This window comes from Cynara cardunculus, assembly GCF_001531365.2.
Source record: "Cynara cardunculus var. scolymus isolate 2C chromosome LG 8, CcrdV1, whole genome shotgun sequence".
Classification (NCBI taxonomy): Eukaryota; Viridiplantae; Streptophyta; class Magnoliopsida; order Asterales; family Asteraceae; genus Cynara; species Cynara cardunculus.
Window position 1 is genome coordinate 25,065,285 of NC_037535.1, and position 16,035 is coordinate 25,081,319.

The 16,035-nt window shown below is 35.5% G+C and overlaps 1 protein-coding gene across 1 annotated transcript; it reads left to right on the forward strand.

Moving 5' to 3' along the window:
• The first annotated feature begins 62 nt into the window (after positions 1 to 62).
• On the forward strand, positions 63 to 12,147 carry LOC112517064 (golgin candidate 5-like). Its single transcript, XM_025124376.1, has 20 exons — positions 63 to 291; positions 909 to 1,130; positions 1,799 to 2,739; positions 3,642 to 3,713; positions 3,792 to 3,866; positions 4,438 to 4,552; positions 4,633 to 4,694; positions 4,790 to 4,837; positions 6,001 to 6,285; positions 6,373 to 6,432; positions 7,300 to 7,383; positions 7,458 to 7,523; positions 7,938 to 8,036; positions 8,105 to 8,323; positions 9,911 to 10,013; positions 10,084 to 10,292; positions 10,609 to 10,668; positions 10,869 to 10,982; positions 11,545 to 11,619; positions 11,965 to 12,147. Exons 2-20 carry the CDS (start codon positions 974 to 976, stop codon positions 12,001 to 12,003), a joined length of 2,883 nt encoding a protein of 960 aa, XP_024980144.1. The 5' UTR covers positions 63 to 291; positions 909 to 973; the 3' UTR covers positions 12,004 to 12,147.
• The last annotated feature ends 3,888 nt before the right edge of the window (positions 12,148 to 16,035 follow it).

The window sequence follows — 16,035 nt, forward strand, 5'->3', positions numbered from 1 at the left end:
GATTAGTTGTGAATGTCTCAGTAGAGGGGCCTTTTTTCTGCCATTGTTGGACTCTCCCTCCTCACTCGCTGCGTTCTCAATCGAGCTTCAGCGCACTATATTCACAGACAAACGAAATCGCCCCATTTTTTCATACCCTTTGATTCCTCTTCTATCAGTTTTCTTCTAATCATCTTTTTGGGAGTTGCAACTCCTTGACTTTCAGATTCACTCGACTTCATTGATGCTACATCAATTTCTGGCTCCACTGTTCGTCACCCATTCATAAAACGATTCTCTCTACACTTCGAGGTAATTTCCCCCCTTTTTCTTCTTTAATTTAATGAAATCTTGTTTCTAAATCATTTCCCCAATTTGAGTTTCGTTCATGTTCCTGAGATTGGGGTTGATTTTACAGAATCCCACTGTTCTTTCTTTTGTTTTGCACAATGGCCGCAATTTCTTACTGTTTTGAATACATTAATGTGTCGGTTTTAGGGTCAATTTTATGATTTATAAGTGAAAATGGCGATAGTTGGTTGTGGGATCACCATCATACTCCGGTATCCAAACCCCATTTTTTTGTGTCTTTCGAGATTTGTGTTCATCGCCGTTGATTGGCGTTTATTTCGCACTTCATTTCTGTTAAATCTTGTTCAATTTTCTAAATCTGATCTCAACACTTAACTATCTTCCAGTTGAGTTAACAGTCAGCTCTTCATCAAATCATTCAAAATTCATCACTGGTAATTGAGATCTTGCAACACGAATCGATAGAGATTCATTGAGGAATTCGTAGTTCATAATCTCAGTTCTTGAATCAGAAACCAATAACTTAGATCAGTGTCATCGTTAAAGTTGTGTTTTTTTAATCTTTTAATGTGGGATTGAATGCTGTAGTGTGAAACATATTGGTTTTTAACTTGTAGGGTTTTGATGCATTTGATTCATATTGTTTCAAGAATTGGTGGGATTTTAAGTTAAAGATTAGGAGATGGCTTGGTTTAGTGGGAAGGTCTCGCTAGGGAACTTCCCTGATTTTGCGGAAGCCGTTAGCAAGATCAGCGAAGGGGTTAAGAGCATCGAGAAGAATTTTGATAACGCTCTCGGGTTGGAAGAGAATCCCGATGGTGCTTCTTCCACTTCTGCAGGTAACTTCTTTTGTCATACACGTGAAGCCTTCGGTCGTCATTTGCCCTGGGATTTTGTGCCCTGGGATTTTGTAACATCCTAGGCCAATTGTACCAGATATTGTCCGCTTTGTCCACACACATGGACTTACGGTTTTAAAATGCGTTTGATAGAGGAGGTATCCAGTCCCTTATAAGGCAAGTTTTGTTCCCCTCCCAACCGATGTGGGATCTTACAATCCACCCCCTTGGGAGGCCAGTGTCCTTGTTGGCACCAATCCGGTTGCGGGCTCAATACCATTTGTAACATCCCAGGCCAACTGTACCAAGTATTGTCCGCTTTGTCCATATCTGGGTTCACGGTTTTAAAATGCGTCATCCAGTCGCTTATAACGCAACTTTCGTTCCCCTCCCCAACCAATGTGAGATCTTATCGGTTGGGGAGGGGAACACATGTTGCCTTATAAGGGATTAGATACCTCCTCTATCAGACGCGTTTTGAAACCGTGAGTCCAAGTGTGGACAAAGCGGACAATGTTAGGTACGGTTCGCTTGGGATGTTATAGACTTAGTCTTGGCAAAGCCTGGGATCATGCATTTCCAAAAAATAATATTTGTTTCAATTCAGAAGTTTGTATCAAGAATTCAAGATGCCTTTTAATGTTCTCTAATTGCTTGTTTACTACCAGCTTCAGGGTTATGGTCGACGGATATAATGTCATTTATGGGTCAGCAAGATGAGGATGGTGTTATCGAGTCGTCAGAAGATCTTGAAACTTCTGAAAAACACGAATCTTTAGAAAAGCTTGAATCTCTAGGAAAGCACGAATCTTCAGAAAACCATGAATCTGCAAGTCTTCAATCCTCTTTTAGGGAAAACGAAATGACGGAGGCTGATGATCAAGCAAATCTAGAAACCTTAAAGCCTGAAGAGCATCAGGGTCAGCCATTGGAAACGAATAATTTAGTTTCAGAGGAAGCGGAAAAGTTGGCAGAAACAAATATTGCACTTCCTGAAGGAGATAGTATCACTGAAAAGCCCGTGGGATCAAATATTGGAATATCTGAAGAGGCGACCACCGCCACTAATAATGAAAATGAAGTGGAAGCCAGTTCAATAGCAGAATCGAGTGTTAATCATCCCGATCAATTAGAGTTTCCTGACCATACCCATTACAAAGAGAGCCCGGAATTTGGTTTTTCTGAAGATCTTGGATTAACGAAACTCGAGTCAAGAAACTCTGAAGATCAAGTATTTGGTGATGGCCATCAGCCAAATGAGGTGGACGATGGTATTGATTTGCAGAAGACTGAAGAAGAGACCATGCGGGAAGTTTCGGGCCAAAGTGGACATGAAACACATCGAAATGAAGCTCAATCTGACACATCTGATGAAGTGGGTGTAAAAGTTTCGGATGATTCCCCTGAGATGGTTCTTGAAGTGGTTAACACGTGTGCAAAAGTTGAGATAGTTGACGAGCTAGCTAGTGAACATGAAGCCGATAAAAAAGAACAGAGCTTAGGAAGCAATTTGTCTGATGATGCAGGTTCAGTGGTTGAGCTCGAGAAGGTGAAGAAAGAGATGAAATTAATGGAGACTGCACTTCTAGGAGCTGCTAGACAAGCTCAGGTACATATGCATTTGCTTTTAGTTCTAGAATTTAGAATGTCTTATGCTTAAGTCATTTCTGAGGACTTGATCTCTGTTATAGGACTCATGAACATTTGACACCAATTCATACACCTCACAGAAAAGGAAGAGAAAAAAGGTGTTGGGTTCCTCTTCCTCAAATGACCCGACCCAATATTTTTTTTAACCCATAACTTGTTAAAACCTTTGTTTTAAATTACGTTAACCTGAGCTAGACAGCTGAGTGGCCAAAATTTATATTGTGCCCCCATCACCAAAATTTCTGGATCCGCCACTGGAGGTCAGGTCTGAGTAAATCCCCCACCTCGGGGTGGGACATACTGGGGTATGTTTAGTTTGGTTTAATGTCTTATGCTTTCGGTAATCAAGGGGTCAAATTATGCTTATCTTACAAGTCAGAACTGTAGAATTTGGCATGCCGGAATTTTTGTAAAATGTGTATGTATGTGTATATATATATATATATATATATATAGAGAGAGAGAGAGAGAGGGGTGGAGGGAGGTTCAGGGGAGAACCCCCAAAAAAATGAAAAACTGAGGAATATCCTAGTAACTATTCATCTACGGTATGCACATGTGCATACACGTAATTGAAGATGTTACTTGGCTTGTAAATGCACATGTGCATACCGGAAAAATTACTTACAAATTACTTGCATGCACGTGCGTGTACTGTACAGATGAATGGTTACTAGGGTGTTCCTCAGTTTTTCATTTTTTTTGCGGTTTTGCCCCCGAACCTGACCCTATACATATATTGTTAACTACTTACTAACGTCAGGGTCTAATCTTTTTTTTCTTGGGATTCCTATCTCTTTGCAACAGATGTATTTAACATATTTATTGAAGTCCAATCCATTTATTCATGTGTCTTACCAGGCAAAAGCTGATGAAATTGCAAAGCTGATGAATGAGAATGAGCAGCTGAAGTCTGTTCTTGAAGATCAAAAGGTTGGTATAAGTTTATAAATTCAAATATTCGATGTTGTTTGCTTCCGAGTATCGACTCTTTTCAAAATGATTAAACAGAGAAAATCAAATGAAGCTGAAATCGAGTCTTTAAGAGAAGAGTATCATCAAAGGGTCTCAACTCTTGAAAGAAAGGTAAACTTTCCTTATATTCTAAATCTTGTTTCATCTTGTAACAATCCGTTCCACATGGGTAGAAAGTTGGTTCTGTGAGCTCCTTATAAACTCAAAGTTATGGGCTACCAATAACTTCCACCATGGTTTTAAGTTGAACTAGAAACTAGTGGGCCGATTTGTTGCTTTGGGCTTGGGGAATTCTCATAACTTTTCTTTTTAGCAACATTATGAGAAAGGTAACAGAAGATAATAATAGCAATTTGACCACATGGGTCAGGTTCAGGGGAAAACCGCAAAAAAATGAAAAACTGAGGAACACCCTGGTAACCTTTCATCAGGAAGGTATGTACACGTGCATACAATGATACAAGTAACTTTAAGCAATTTGTCAGGTATGCACATGTGCATAAAAACCAAGAAACAACTTCAATTACTTGTATGCACATGTGCATACTGTCTAAGATGAACGGTTACCAGGGTAGGGTGTTCCTCAGTTTTTCATTTTTTTGGGGGTTTTTTCCCTCATCCTTCTTGACCACATAATCAGTGTTGTTAAAATACTTATATTGGATGCCAAATATTAATTCAGGTTTATGCTCTCACAAGGGAAAGAGATACTCTACGTAGAGAGCAAAATAAGAAGAGTGATGCTGCTGCTCTTCTGAAGGAAAAAGATGAAATCATCACTCAAGTAATGGCAGAAGGTAAAGATTCGATCCAATTGCTTGATAAGATTTTTTCGTTCTAATTAATGATTCAACCGTGTTCCTTTTCGTTCATTTAGGTGAAGAGCTGTCAAAGAAACAAGCTGCTCAAGAATCTCAAATAAGGAAACTACGTGCGCAAGTATAAAATTGAATATGTTATTGTATTTCCTTTAGAAGCAAAAACTGTCACTTTGCAAAATTGTCTAATTTTGAAGTTTTTTGGGTGAATATTAGATCAGAGAGTTTGAAGAAGAGAAAAAGGGATTGATAATGAAGCTACAGGTAAATTATATTCTCTAGTCATTTGAGTAATTTATATTTGCCAAAAGGCGTTCTTGTGTTAGGAAGAGACGTTTTGAGGCCTTCTTCTGGTAGGCAGAGACGTTCTTCAATATGTCAGAAGGCCATGCATTTAAAAAGAATTTGTCAGAAGGTCATGCATTTAAAAGAGTCTGTCAGGTCATGCATTTAAAAGAATCTGTCAGAAGGTCATGCATTTAAAAGAATATGTCAAAAGGTCATGCATTTTAAAAAATGTCAAAAGGTTATTCTCCTAAATAACCCTCATGGAGGCATAACATAGGCGGACCTAAATTTTTTGTCAAAGTGGCGGCACCATTTGACCATAAAAAACGAAGCTATGGATTTTTTTTTATAAAATCAGCATTGGTTTGTTGGTTAGTTTGTTGCTTTTTGTATGTGAGGTCCTGTGTTGGAGTCTTTTATCCCAAGTTTTTTCAGAAACATTATAAATCTGAAATTAAAAGTTAAAAACTAAGAAAATGATACAAATGGGATTCGAACCTGCGCCTGGAAGCGGAGAAAAGACTGTGCAAATCAACTCTACCAAGAGAAATTTGTGTTATTATTGTTAGTTTCAAGGAATATATGGTTGCACCCGAAAAAATAATACGGTGGCACCTTTCACGATCCTAATTTTTTACACTACAACCGAGGAAAAGAGCGGAGGCCCGTGCCACCTTATGCACCTAGTGGTCGCAGGGATGAACCCAGTGTAGTGCATTTGTTCCTCTATCGTAGTGAAAAAAATTATAGGGTCGTGAAAAGTGCCACCGTATATATTTGAAACTACAATGAGAACACAAGTTTCCCTTGGTAGAGTTGGTTTACAAGACTTCTGTTCCACCTCAGACCCGAGTTCGAGTCCCGCTAGCGTCATTTTCTTAGTTTTAGCTTTTAATTTCAGATTTATTATGTTTCTAAAAGAGCTTGCAATAAAAGACTTGGACACATGACCTCACATATGAAAACCAATAAACTAACCGCCAGAACGATGTTGATTTTGTAAAAAGTATACCTATATTTGTTTCTTATAGTCAAATGGTGCCACCACTTGAAAAAATTTCTAGGTCCGTCTTTGGCTATATTGTTATTTATTCTTTCTAACGTTGTTGATTGTATCTATCATTTGAGTAACTTTTCAGGTGGAAGAGAACAAGGTAGAGACTATAAAGAGAGATAAAGTGGCTACCGAGAAGCTTCTTCAAGAAACTATAGAAAAAAACCAGGCTGAACTTGCAACTCAAAAGGAATTCTATACGAATGCGTTAAGTGCAGCCAAAGAAGCCGAAGCGTTAGCGGAGGCACGAGCAAACGATGAAGCCAGAAGTGAACTAGAGAGCCGTCTGAAGGAAGCTGCTGAACGTGAAGCTATGCTAGTTCAAACTCTAGAGGAATTAAGACAAACACTAAGCAGATCGGAGCAGCAGGTTTGCGTTGCGAACACCGAATTGTGTTTATATTTATTGTGCTTGGTGAATTTGCGCAAATTAATGGGGTTCTTTTCCTTGTTGCAGGCGGTTTTTAGGGAAGATATGCTAAGGAGAGATGTTGAGGACCTTCAAAAACGATACCAGGTGCTTCTATAAGTTTAATCCACTTTCTCATCTATTTTGGCTATGTTTGGCAACCATAAACCAGCTTGTTTTTGAGCTTATTGAAAAAGCTCTGTTTGGTTAGCCATAAGCTAGCTTATTACAATGTTACCTTTTCATCTACTTTGGCCATAATGGCAACCATTAATTAGCTTATTTTTTAGCTTATTGGAAAAGCTTTGGTTGGTTAGCCATAAGCTAGCTTATTGGGATGCTACTTTTTCGTCTAATTTGGCCATGTTTAGCAATGATAAGCTAGCTTACTTGTGAGCTTATTGAAAAAGCATTTTTTTTTGGTTAGCCATACGCTGGCTTATTGAAACTCTACTTTTTGTGTCTACTTTCGCCATGTTTGGCAACCATAAACTAGCTTATTTTTTAGCCTATTGAAAAAACTTTGTTTGGCTAGCCATAAGCTAGCTTATTGAAAAGCTCCTTTTTTTTGTCTACTTTGGCCATGTTTGGCAACCATAAATTAGCTTATTGAAAAAGCTCCGTTTTAGCTATAAGTTTTAGCTATAAGCCAGGTTGAAACACTACTTCAAGTAACTTTTCAATAAGCTATGGGGGTTTTTTCCACCTTTTTCCAATTATGCCCCTTTATAATTTTCCAAATAATTTTTCAACATGTCATTTTAGGTTATTTTATATGATCATTGAGCTTATCAGCTAGTTTTTACCAAACATAACTAGTTTATCGGCTAATAACTAGCTTATTAGCCAACAACCAGCTTTTTCGGCTAACAACTAGCTTATCATCAACTAGTTTGCCAAACATAGCTTTTGGTGATGCCTTCTGGTTATTCCTTTCTTCAAATATAGAAAACAATATGTATCATTGGTCTCCAGGCAAGTGAGCGTCGATGCGAAGAGTTGATTACACAAGTTCCTGAATCTACTAGGCCTCTTCTGAGGCAAATCGAGGCTATTCAGGTTTGTTGCATTTTACAAAATTGTTTCACTTTCAATTGTTCTCTCGTTGAACCCCCCTGTTCTACTGGTAATAGGAAACAACTGCTAGAAGGGTAGAAGCTTGGAATGCTGTGGAGAGATCACTAAACTCACGGCTTCAGGTCCTACATATTATATATATACATATAGGGTCAGGTTCAGGGAAAACCACAAAGAAATGAAAAACTGAGGAACACCCTTGTAACCATTTATTTGTACGGTGTGCACATGTGCATACAAGTAATTTTTAAGTAAGTTCTTTGGTATGCACATGTGCCTAGAAACCAAGAAACAACTTCATTTCTTATTTCTTGGTTTCTATTCACGTGTGCATGTTATGCACATGTGCATACCGGAGAAATTTCTTTCAAATTACTTGTATGCACATGTGCATACCTACAAATGAATGGTTACCAACTTACCATAGCGTTTCTCAGTTTTTTATTTTTTTGGGGTTTTCTCCAACCTCTCTCTCTCTCTCTCTCTATATATATATATATATATTTGCGGGTTTTTGCTGATATTTAAATCTGCAGGAAGCAGAGGCCAAAGCTGCAGGTTCAGAGGAAAGAGAGCGTTCTGTTAGTGAACGATTATCCCAAACACTATCTCGCTTAAATGTTCTTGAAGCTCAGGTGATTATGGTCAGATGGATTAAGCCGTACAATGATTGTCAGCATATAATAATAGTAATGCGTTGCAGATATCGTGTTTGAGAACTGAGCAAACGCAGCTAACGAGGTCGCTTGAGAAGGAAAGACAGAGGGCGGCGGAAAGTAGGCAAGATTATCTGGCGCTAAAAGAAGAGACATATACTCATGAAGGTCATGTGAATCAGCTTGAAGAAGAGATACGAGAACTCAAGAGGAAACATAAGCAAGAGCTGCAAGAAGCATTGACTCACCGTGAACTTCTGCAGCAGGTAGAGTTTTCACGTTATATCTATTTCTTCTAGAACATACATACATACATACATACATGTATATCAGACCTCTGATAGAAGTTTCTGGAAGACTAGGTAGTAGACTAGATGTGGGGACTTGTAGCTCGCATGGTTGGCAGAAGAGAGTTGGAGAGGCTTGGGGGGGGGGGATAGGGCTGTAAACGAGATGAGACAACTCGAGATCGACTTGGTCAACACTCGACTCGAATAGGCTCGACTCGAGATACTAACGAGTCGAGTCGAGCTACCCCATACTCGACTTGAAAAGCTCGTGAGATACTCAATTTGTTTTATATATAAGTAGTTCTATAATATAAATTATAAGCTATAAAAATATATTAATAAATTACTAACAAAAGAAAAATGGCGTATATTTTTAGATATTTGAACAAAACTGTACATTTTAACTATAAAATTAATCAATGATTATTTTTATTAAAATCATATTTATAAAAAGCCAAAAAACCTATAAAAGTTTTGGTGAAGTTGTACCACGTTGGAAAAGAGATGGTAAAGGAAGAGTGAGGATATGTTCTAAAAAGAGAAGGAGGTGAACGGAGTTGGTAACTTTGTGTTCTTGGTGATGAGTTTTATAAATTTTAAGAGTACGTCTTTAAGTTTTATAAATTTTAAGAGAAAACCCTTACATTTTATAAATTTCAATTTGATTCGAGCTTGATTCGAGTTTGAGTTTGAAGTTGGTTCGAGCTTCAAATGAGTTTGTGCTCAAGTTCGAGTTTAGAAAATTGCTATCGAGTTCTAGTTGAGTTTAGCTTTTAACTACTTGCGAGTTTTTGAGTCGAGTTCGAGCTTGGGAAATGGCTATCGAGTTCGAGTTGAGTATACTAATACTCGAGTACGACTCGCATCATTTACACACCTAAGGGGGGAAGAGGCTAGAAGTGTATAATTTCAACGTACCTACTCATTATCTTATTTTTCTATTTTTTCCGTTTTATGTTTCACCATGTGCTAGTCTTTGTTTATTCAATGTGTTTACTCACACTCTTGCACAAGTTGAGGGGATCTTCATGGAAACAACCGCTCTACTATTTGGGGTAGAGTCAGGCTGCATATATCCCACCCCTTAGACCCTTCTTTCAAGTGGGATTTACTTCAAGGCATGTTTGTTAACAACTTAATGAGCTTAATAGGACTCAGCTTATTTGGTCAGCTATACATGACTGTTTGGTAGTAACTTAATGATATAGAAAGTGGCTTATTCAGTAAGCTTCTAGGAAGGAGCTTTATGCAGAATGCCAAGTTTTTATCGAGCCTGTCATTCCAAATAAAAAACACGCTCCTTCCATCAATAAAAAGACCCTCTCAAAGAAAAACTCTCCCAATCTATACAGACAGATTAATCCACACAGTCAGCTTTATCCATACAGGACTTAATGGAAAAACCAACCAAATAACCCCTAAATCTCACTCGAAAATAGGGTCTGGATGGGGTGAGGTGAGATCTATGCAGACCTAACAACTACCTCCAAAAGTAGAGGGATTGTTTCACCCTTATACACAATCTTGTACATAAGTCATTAATTATGCTGCTGGTATTTACAGGATATAGAACGTGAAAAAGCAGCCCGTTTGGAACTAGAAAAAACGGCTTCTGCTGTTCCAGAGCAAAATCCTATAGCTAGAACGAAGTCGAGCTTTGAGAATGGTAGAGTATCTATTCGTATTTATAAATTATTTTTTATTTGGACTTCAATTTATGGACGGTTGATGTGTAGGGTTGAGTCGTAGACTCTCGAGCGCCGGAAGTTTGAGTAGTATGGAGGAAAGTTTTTATTTGCAGGCATCGTTGGATTCGTCTGATAACTTTTCAGAACGGAGAAATCTTGGAGAGTCTACGTATTATTTAAAGAGCAAAACACCAAATGCATTTGAGGCTGCCCTTCGACAAAAGGAGGGCGAACTTGCATCTTATATGTCTAGACTGGTATCTTTCATGAAAGCTAATACTTGCAGCATATTATTCTTGATTTGAAGAAGCAAGTTGTTTAACATAACAAGTGATAGCACATTCATGATGAATGTTCAAGTGTTATTCATCATGAATCACACATTCGTTATGAATATTCAAGAGTTAGTCATCCTCAATCACACATTCATGATGAATAACATATCCATATTCCTGATGAATATGCCACGTGTCGCACTGTGGGTGGTGCTTGGGTTGCTAATCAACTTTTAGGTTCCCCTCCCTCGATCATATGTAAATTTATGCAATGATGGTATTCATGATTGAATTATAGGCATCCATGGAATCGATTCGGGACTCTCTAGCTGAGGAATTGGTTAAAATGACCGGGGAGGTACGTTTTCTAATCTAATCATTGTCTTCTTGAGCATAAAGGTTCGTTGGCCCTCAGGTTACCGGTAAATCCTAGCCTTTTTTGAAGGTTAAGGGGGTTCAAACCTCTCACCAATGGTGAGGAGTGTTTATGAGTACTTACCGTATATAAATATGATATACTTCAAAAAGGCCGATTGTGGAGTATGAATGTATGTGCAGTGTGAGAAGTTACGGTCAGAAGTGGGTGAGGTGGGTGGCTTGAAGGCGGAGCTAGAAGCGTTAAGAAAGAGGCACTCTGCTGCGCTGGAGTTGATGGGTGAACGGGATGAGGAGGTACATATTTTACTCTTGATTGAATGAACACTTGAAGATACTACCATACGACATGGTTTAAATGAAAAAACTATAAATATTTTGAGAACAGTGACAACCAGTATACTAGTATATGCATATATATAAGGTTAGTTTCAGGAAACAATGAAGAAATGAAAAACTGAGTAACACCCTAGTAATCATTCATCTATATTGTATGCACATATAATTTGTAAGTAATTTTTTCAGTATGCACGTGTGAATAAAACATGCATACCATATAGTTGAATGGTCATTTTCCATTTTTTTGAGTCTCTGTCTATATGTATATATATATATATATATATATATCAAAATATGTTTAATGTTAATGAGTATATATTCATCAATGTATATCTACTAATTATGCATATATTTGTTGAAATCCATAGTGTATATGTATCAATGTGTACGTATATATTGGTATTTTCAAATATTTATGGTTCTCATCTTCGGTTACTAGCAAAATACCTGAAAGGGAAGGATATTAAAAAGGAAAAAATTGGAAGTAGTTAAAGATGAAATGTCGTTGTTTTTGGTGTAGCTTGAAGAGCTTCGAGCCGATATTGTGGACTTGAAGGAGATGTACAGAGAACAAGTAAATATTCTTGTAAATAAGGTAAGAAATTTGATTTGATTGGGGTAAATTGTATATGATATTCGACGGAGGTTCAAACGGGAAGACAGTAAAAACAAGAAAACACTGAGAACGCTCAAATAAAATCACATGCGATTACGAAACACGGTCAAAGGCGAACTTGACCCGTGGCCAAAGTTGCACCCTAATCACATGTGATTTTAGTGTAATATCACATGTGAATTGCCGTGTTCATGTTTCTTTTTGGTTTGAAACCGTTCTTGTTTGAACCCCACTCGATGATTTATTAATACTTAGTAGTAGATTTATGTGATTTCTTCATCATCATCATCATCATCATCATCTCATCATCATGATCTTGTGTAGATTCAGGTGTTGAGTTCATCAATTGCTGCTGGTGCCTGAGAGTGTTCATTTCTCTATCTTGTAGCTGAAAACTACTAGTAGAATGTTTGGTGAAAGATCGTTTATTTTGTGATATGATTTTTTGTAATTTCAATTGATTTTAAAAATTGCAGAATAATAATATTAATATTAATAGAAAATGAATTTGTGATATGTGAAATGTGAATGATATTACCAAAGGGAATTTGATCTAGTGGTGTCGTAGATTTTGCCCTCTTAGGAGGTCAGAGCTTCAAACCTCACCAAAAGTGAAGAAGGCATGTGTGTTTATTTGTTACATTTGTTGTATAAAAATATTATATACTAAAAAAAGATGGTATTGAAAATAAGAGTAAACTATAAATAACAGTATACATACTGGTATCGGTTTTGTACCAACTTTAAACTATATATATGAAAATCTTGTCATTAGTTCAAATTTTGAGTGAATATTTGAGTTTTCAGATAACATATGTAATGTTTAAGGATTTTTAACTGTAAAGAATAAAGCCTCTAAATATTCAAATGTTTAACCAAAATAGTGAAAGTTATAAAGTTTAATATTCAATATAAAAAAGAAATCATAAATTAATAAATAATTAAATAAGTAGGTATTATGATACTACTTGGTATGTAATTTTTAATACTGTATATCAATCAAGTTTATATATTTAATACAATATTAATACCTGATTCTGATTGATATGACTGAGATTGATACGGTTGATGAAGAAAAAAAGTAGTGGCAGACAATATTGGAGAACAAGAGAGCCTTCTCTCCTTCGTATTTATTATACTTTCTTCAAAATAAATATTATATATATATATATATATATATATATATATATATATATTTATTAACCTGGATATCTAACCTGCTATGTGAGTCGACTAATTTCAGAACGGCTATCTGCTTTGTAGATAGTCCGGAGTCACCATATTTGAATCTTTGTTACCACGAGGGGATTTTTATTTCTCCTCGGATTTGAACCCGAGACCTCCTGGTACTTTTGACATTTGGAGTCAAGCTCAAACCAATCAGGCACCATCCTTGTGGTTTATAATATTAATTTTTTTATACAAACTTAAAAAATATAATCAATATTAAATAATATTTTTCAATAAAAAATTCAATTCCTTATATCGCTTTATTTTACTAAAAAATTATTCCATCTTACAATAAAATATGACACCATTTTTAAAGAAATTAAGTTTTTTTTAAATATGTTATATTTATATACAGTAATAAAACAAATAAACTTGTGTATCTTTTTCATCATTGGTGTGGTTTGAACCCCTGATCTGCTAGGAGACCAAAAACTCACATACCGTTAGGACAAATGCTCTTTGATTAAAGAAATTAAGTTGTAAAATTTCATTCATAATAATTATTAATTACTATAATTTTTTTATACAACTTACCTTAATTAATTAATTGAATCTTTTCATTTTACTTTTCATGATATCGACATACTTGAAATCGTTACTTTATTAAGTTCAAGTTTATTGTCTCATATATTCGAGAGTATCTTAGACTAGCGGTCTAGCTCTCATTGATTGCTTGCATGGTGAGAGAAGAATAAAGTTGCCTTGTAATCTTAATTATCATTGATTTGATCGTATCACAATTCCATCATATATAACGATGCAGTCTGATATCAAATTACAGTATGCAATGATAATTTGTCATAGTTCCGTGTCCTGAAATGCAATATAGCGTATTTGATTCTTTTTTAGTAACAACTCCTGGTCCCCGGCGGGTACAGAGATTAACATCCCGTCCTCGGTCAAAAACCCATGAAGAATATTCGTTCGTTTGAGTCTATCGGAGATCCCCGGCTCCGGGACCTGTTTTTAGTAGAGAATCCCCGTCCCTGTTCGAGTCAGGTTAGTCGGGTTCCCCATCGGATCGGAGAAAATCAGATATTGTTTAAATTGATGGATATGATCTCTAATAAGTAAATTGCAATTGTTTTCTTAAATGAAAAGGGTTTATATACAAAATCTAATATTTGTATTTAATAATAAAAAACAAAAAGGGTTTATACAGAAAATATAATAATGAAGTTTAATTTTGATCCTTAATATTTTCAATCTTTTACAGGATATCGTCCCTAAATTTTAAAAACTCGGGTTTGGTCCCTTACATTTGTCAAGTCTCAACGGTTGTGATCCCTCTGTTTAAAAGTCGTTAACTTTTTCTGTTAAGTTCAATTAAACGAGAGGTATTTAGTAAATTTTACTATTTTTTTTACATTAAAAATAAAAAACATATTATATTTTTAATTTTAAATTGTTAAACAAAAAAATAAAAGAAAAATGATAAACACCACCTTTCGTTTTTTCTTTTTCTGTTTTACAATTTAAAATTAAAAAATATGTTGTTCTTATTTTAATATAACGAAAATAGTAAAAATAACTAAAATACTTCTGATTTAATTGGATTTAATGGGGAATGTTAACGACCGTTAAACAGATGAACCAAAACCATTGAGAATCAACAAACGTAAGGGACCAAATCCAAGTTTTTCAAATTCTACGGTATGCGTTGAAAATTACAAACTTTAGGGACCAAAATTCAACTTTACTAAAAAAAAAGCTAATAATACTATTTAATAAAAATAAATTAAAAAAGAAAATTAGGTTTTAAGGTCAAAGGTTTGGCAGAAATTAAGGAAGAGAAACTACTTTTTATAGTTGGTGGATATGACAACACACAAAACCACCATCAATTTCACTTAAACCCCTCTTGTTATAGATTTGATGCATATACACCCCTCGGATTATGAAATATATAAGAATAAACCCCTTTCGGGAAATCTCGATTCAATGTCATAAACCAACGATAATCAGATCATTTATGGCCAATCTGTCGACACACGCTTTTTAGTTTTTTCGGTTGTTTGGAACTGGCATCCAAAGTTATATAAATTTAAATCATCTTGAACAAATTTTAACAAGTTTAGTTGATCGAAGATATCCCTGTTTTGATCTATCACACAGGGATAAAACCATAGTATAGAGTTCGAAACCAGATGTTATATTGTCAGTCACGAGATCGATCACGATTGTTTTCATGACACGCACTTAAATTGCATCAGGCAATTTGATCCATTTTGATTATACTTGTTTCATATCAATGCAAATTTGAATCTTTTAATAGTATTATTGCATACTACATAGCATGCACATCATTGTATTTGTTAGGAAAATAAAAGAGCAAATTGCATGAAAAAGTAATGTACATTAACTTGATTTCTATTTGGGTAACGTACTTTCAAAACTTTCATTTTAGTATCTAAGATGTAAAGTTTAAACATTTAAGTACCCAGGTAACCGGTTGAAGCATTAACCGGTTMCCATGTTGATATGACGAATGATGCAGTAGTATTATTTGTTGACCCGAATATCTTAATCTAAAATTAGTTTTTATGTATTGTGATTTATTATAAGAAAGAGTTAATGCTTCAACCGGTTACTCGGGGTACTTAAATGTTTAAAACTTTACATCTTAGGTATCAAAATGAAAGTTTTGAAATTACATTACCAAAATAAAATACGTTACCTTTTCATGCAATTTATCTTAAGATAAAAATAGGAACAACTAATATTGAATATATGAAAAACTACAATGATCTAAATAGAATTAGCCATTTTTTTAAAAGTTTTGTAAGGAAAATTAATTAAACAGTCAGTTTTAAACTTTCTATTCATCTCTCAGTAATTTCTCTTCCAATATTTCATAAATATCATTACCTCTGCAAGTATAACTTGTCACTACCTCTGCAAGTAACAACTCTTTAACCTGCAAAAGTGTTGAAGTGTAAAAAAAGAATCTGATTCAAGTTCGCAAGTGTAGGGATCAAATCTGTAAATTAGTCCAAACGGAAATGTGACTTGCAACCTTTATCTAAGGGATAAATTCAAAGCGTGAAAATACTATATGTGTTAATTTCATTCTTTTAAGTTTTGTATTTTTATAACCACAAGGGTGGTGTCTGATTGATTTGAGCTTGACTCCAAAGGTCAAAAGTACCAGAAGTTCGCATGTTC

Excerpts from the sequence above, each read along its gene's own strand:
- LOC112517064 (XM_025124376.1), top strand. The coding sequence starts at position 974 with ATGGCTTGGTTTAGTGGGAAGGTCTCGCTAGGGAACTTCCCTGATTTT. Across the intron at positions 3,714-3,791 it reads CTGTTCTTGAAGATCAAAAG|AGAAAATCAAATGAAGCTGA; the intron begins GTTGGTATAAGT and ends ATGATTAAACAG. Across the intron at positions 10,014-10,083 it reads GAAGTCGAGCTTTGAGAATG|GGTTGAGTCGTAGACTCTCG; the intron begins GTAGAGTATCTA and ends GTTGATGTGTAG.